At 44.9% G+C, this 2830-nt stretch overlaps 1 protein-coding gene across 1 annotated transcript in view; it reads left to right on the forward strand.

The window, feature by feature from the left end:
• Positions 1-1598: 1598 nt before the first annotated feature.
• LOC100962899 (cytochrome c oxidase copper chaperone) overlaps positions 1599-2830 on the forward strand; it is a 7822-nt gene continuing 6590 nt past the window's right edge. The window contains exon 1 of the mRNA XM_003795091.3: positions 1599-1808. Within this exon, the coding sequence (XP_003795139.1) occupies positions 1702-1808 (107 nt within the window). The 5' untranslated portion in view covers positions 1599-1701. The remainder of the gene's footprint in view (positions 1809-2830) is intronic.

Genomic DNA, 2830 nt, shown 5'->3' on the forward strand with positions numbered 1-2830 from the left:
CACCCTGGTGCAAGATCAACATCAGTTGTGGAAATCAGTCTCAGACACAGCATCATTTACTCTGCAAGAAAAATCATTTCCTTCACCTTCTCATAACCCCCTTTCAATCTGCACAGGCACCCCCTGCCCTGTTGTTTCCTCTGCCTTTGAATAAGCTCACTCCTGTTAGTTAATCTTTGGCTTTATGCTTTGTCAATTTCAACTACTGTCCTCAGGGTTGCTCTCTGATTTACACAGTTCCCTCTGAGTAATAGAGAACGGCTGCTTTTTGCTTTTCAGAGACCCCTTTCAATATCAATCTAGAATCAAATAAAAATCATGCTTATTAAAATTTTTCAGATGACAAAATGAGGATGGCCTTAGTAACTTGGAAAATACACGTATAGAAATTACTCTTATACAGCACTAGTTGACAGATATGCCCATAGATTCCCTGAACTAAACATCTAAAATATAAAAATAAATTTTAATTAGGTGATATCTTTCACTGGGCAGCTAGTGGACAATGCCTCCAAGTCCTACTTTAATAAAGGAGTTCATTCCCTGTTTCCAACAACTCTTTGCAGGAAAAAAACCCAGTGATTATGTTTATTCTGTTGCAAATGACATGGGCACCAGTTTGTTTATGAACCTAAGTGAATTCAAGAAATGCCACGGAAAAAGGTATTTTTTTCAATTTTATTCCTCAGCATATTAACAAATATCATTGAACGATTCGTACCAAAATCAAATCTGTTGGACAGGGACAAAAAAATTATTTGAGGATTTAACTTGTGTGTGTGTGTGTGTGTGTGTGTGTGTGTGTGAGGTAGGGATTTAACGGACCTTATTTTCCTCCGACACTTGTGGATTGTTCATATGTCTTTGCTCTTCTTAGCTGAGGGCTGAGCTGGAGACCATGCATGTAATACTCCAGCATGAAAAACCGCAACCTAGTCTATTGTTTTAACGGATCTGGCTTCAGTAGTGGTTTATCTTCTTTATCTTGAATAAATTGTTTCGCCTCCCTGGAATTCGGTTTCAAAATTCATAGCGGTGGTGCTGCTGGTGGCTGCGGTGGGTGGGGGAATTGGAGGACTGAGAGATTTCTCAGTACTGTTTTGTTTTGTTTTTTGGTTTCAGCTAAATTGCTAACCTATGTGACTCAAAGAGGGGGAATGATTTGCCACAGCTTAAAGTGACAGAGCCAGGTTTTATTATTATTATTATTGCTTAGGATTCGTTGAGGGTACAAAGAATTAGGTTACACTGATTACATCTGTTAGATAAAAGTCTCGCTTATAATTGCGTCCCGCCCCCAAGAGGTGTGTCTCACACCGTGACCCCCCTCCCCCTCCCTTCCTCTCCCAACGCCCTCATTTCCCTACACCCCCTTGTATTAGCTCATCTACTGCCTTCATATTAGAACTGAGCACATTGGATCTTGCTTCTCCATTCTTGGGATGACAATTTTGTTTTCTTGGAGTCCTCAAGTTGACCTTTCAGCCGGCCCCCGCGCATGCGCCGCAGAGGCACCCTCTGATCCGGCCCACATTTTGCCTCTCCTGCGCACGCGCGCCTCCCCCAGGTCCGGGTCTGAGAGTGGCAAAACTTCCGGTCTTGTTTAGAGCAAAAGCCGGAAGTGGCTGTGAACGAATCGGCACTTGGTGAGCCTGCTAGAGTTTAGAGTGTTGGCGCTGGTAGCTACTTTTGGCGCGAAAGATGCCGAGTGTGGCGGCTGCAAGCACCGCCCCGTCCGAGTCTCAGGAAAAGAAGCCGCTGAAGCCCTGCTGCGCCTGCCCAGAGACCAAGAAGGCGCGCGATGCGTGGTCAGTGCGCAGCGGGGGAGGGGGCGGCCGCCGGGTCCCGCGCGCCGCGGTCGCGCCTTCCGCTGTCTATGCCCTCTGCCCTCTGCCCTCTACCTTTCGCCCTCCCTTAGCTCTGCGGAGCTCGTGGGAGAGTTACAGCGCTCTGTAGATGTCACGGTTAGTTCTTTGTTGAGTTAGCTTGTAGCTCAGTCCGGGAACGATGGGAGAGGAGAGAGGTCAGATCGGCCGAGGCTAGATTCACTCACGGATTCCTGCCTTCCTACAAATGGTATTTAAGCATATGTTAAGGCTTAAGCACTGCGTAAGTTATGAAGATCTTGAAATGGATAAAGATGCTACCAGATTTAAAGGAGCTTAAGTTAATGGAGATAAGCCAATGATTGGAGTACCACGTTGTAAGGGACTGTTTCCGAAGATTTGGCAAGACCAAAGAGTAAAAGTTTCCTGGTGATTGCTAAGGCTTCCTCTCCTAAAATTTGGAGATAGAGGGACACAGGGTACATTCCTTTAGTGTTCTGAAGAGTTCCCCTTCAATCCTTTGAAGGCAACCAAAAGTTAAAAGTTAACCAGTCTGTCATGTAGGTGACATTATAGTATTTACAATAGTTAAAACTATCATCAGCTCCTGAAGGTTTGTTCGTACTTATTTTACATAGCCTCCTTTGTGGACCAGATCTCATTAGAAGGAGTCCTTAGATAGCATGAGTGTACACCTCTCCCTCCGGCCTCTTTGACTCACAAGTGGAGAAATGGTCGATATAAAAAGTAGAGAAATCATAATAGATATGATTGGTAGGTAATGGGATAATGAAAGTGTAGGAACTCAGTGCTTTAATAGTAATTAGTTTTCTGCAGATAATTATGCAGAGGGAATTGAAACACGAGTCTGATTCAGAAATTGCTTCACAGGGCTATTGAATGTTCAGATAGTATGACATCAAGATTAAGAGCCTGGGCTGGGCGCCTATAGCTCAACCGGCTAAGGCGCCAGCCACGTACACCTAAGGTGGCGGGTTCGAATC

Source organism: Otolemur garnettii, unplaced genomic scaffold (genome assembly GCF_000181295.1).
Source record: "Otolemur garnettii isolate 467f Iridium unplaced genomic scaffold, OtoGar3 scaffold00089, whole genome shotgun sequence".
Taxonomy (NCBI): Eukaryota; Metazoa; Chordata; class Mammalia; order Primates; family Galagidae; genus Otolemur; species Otolemur garnettii.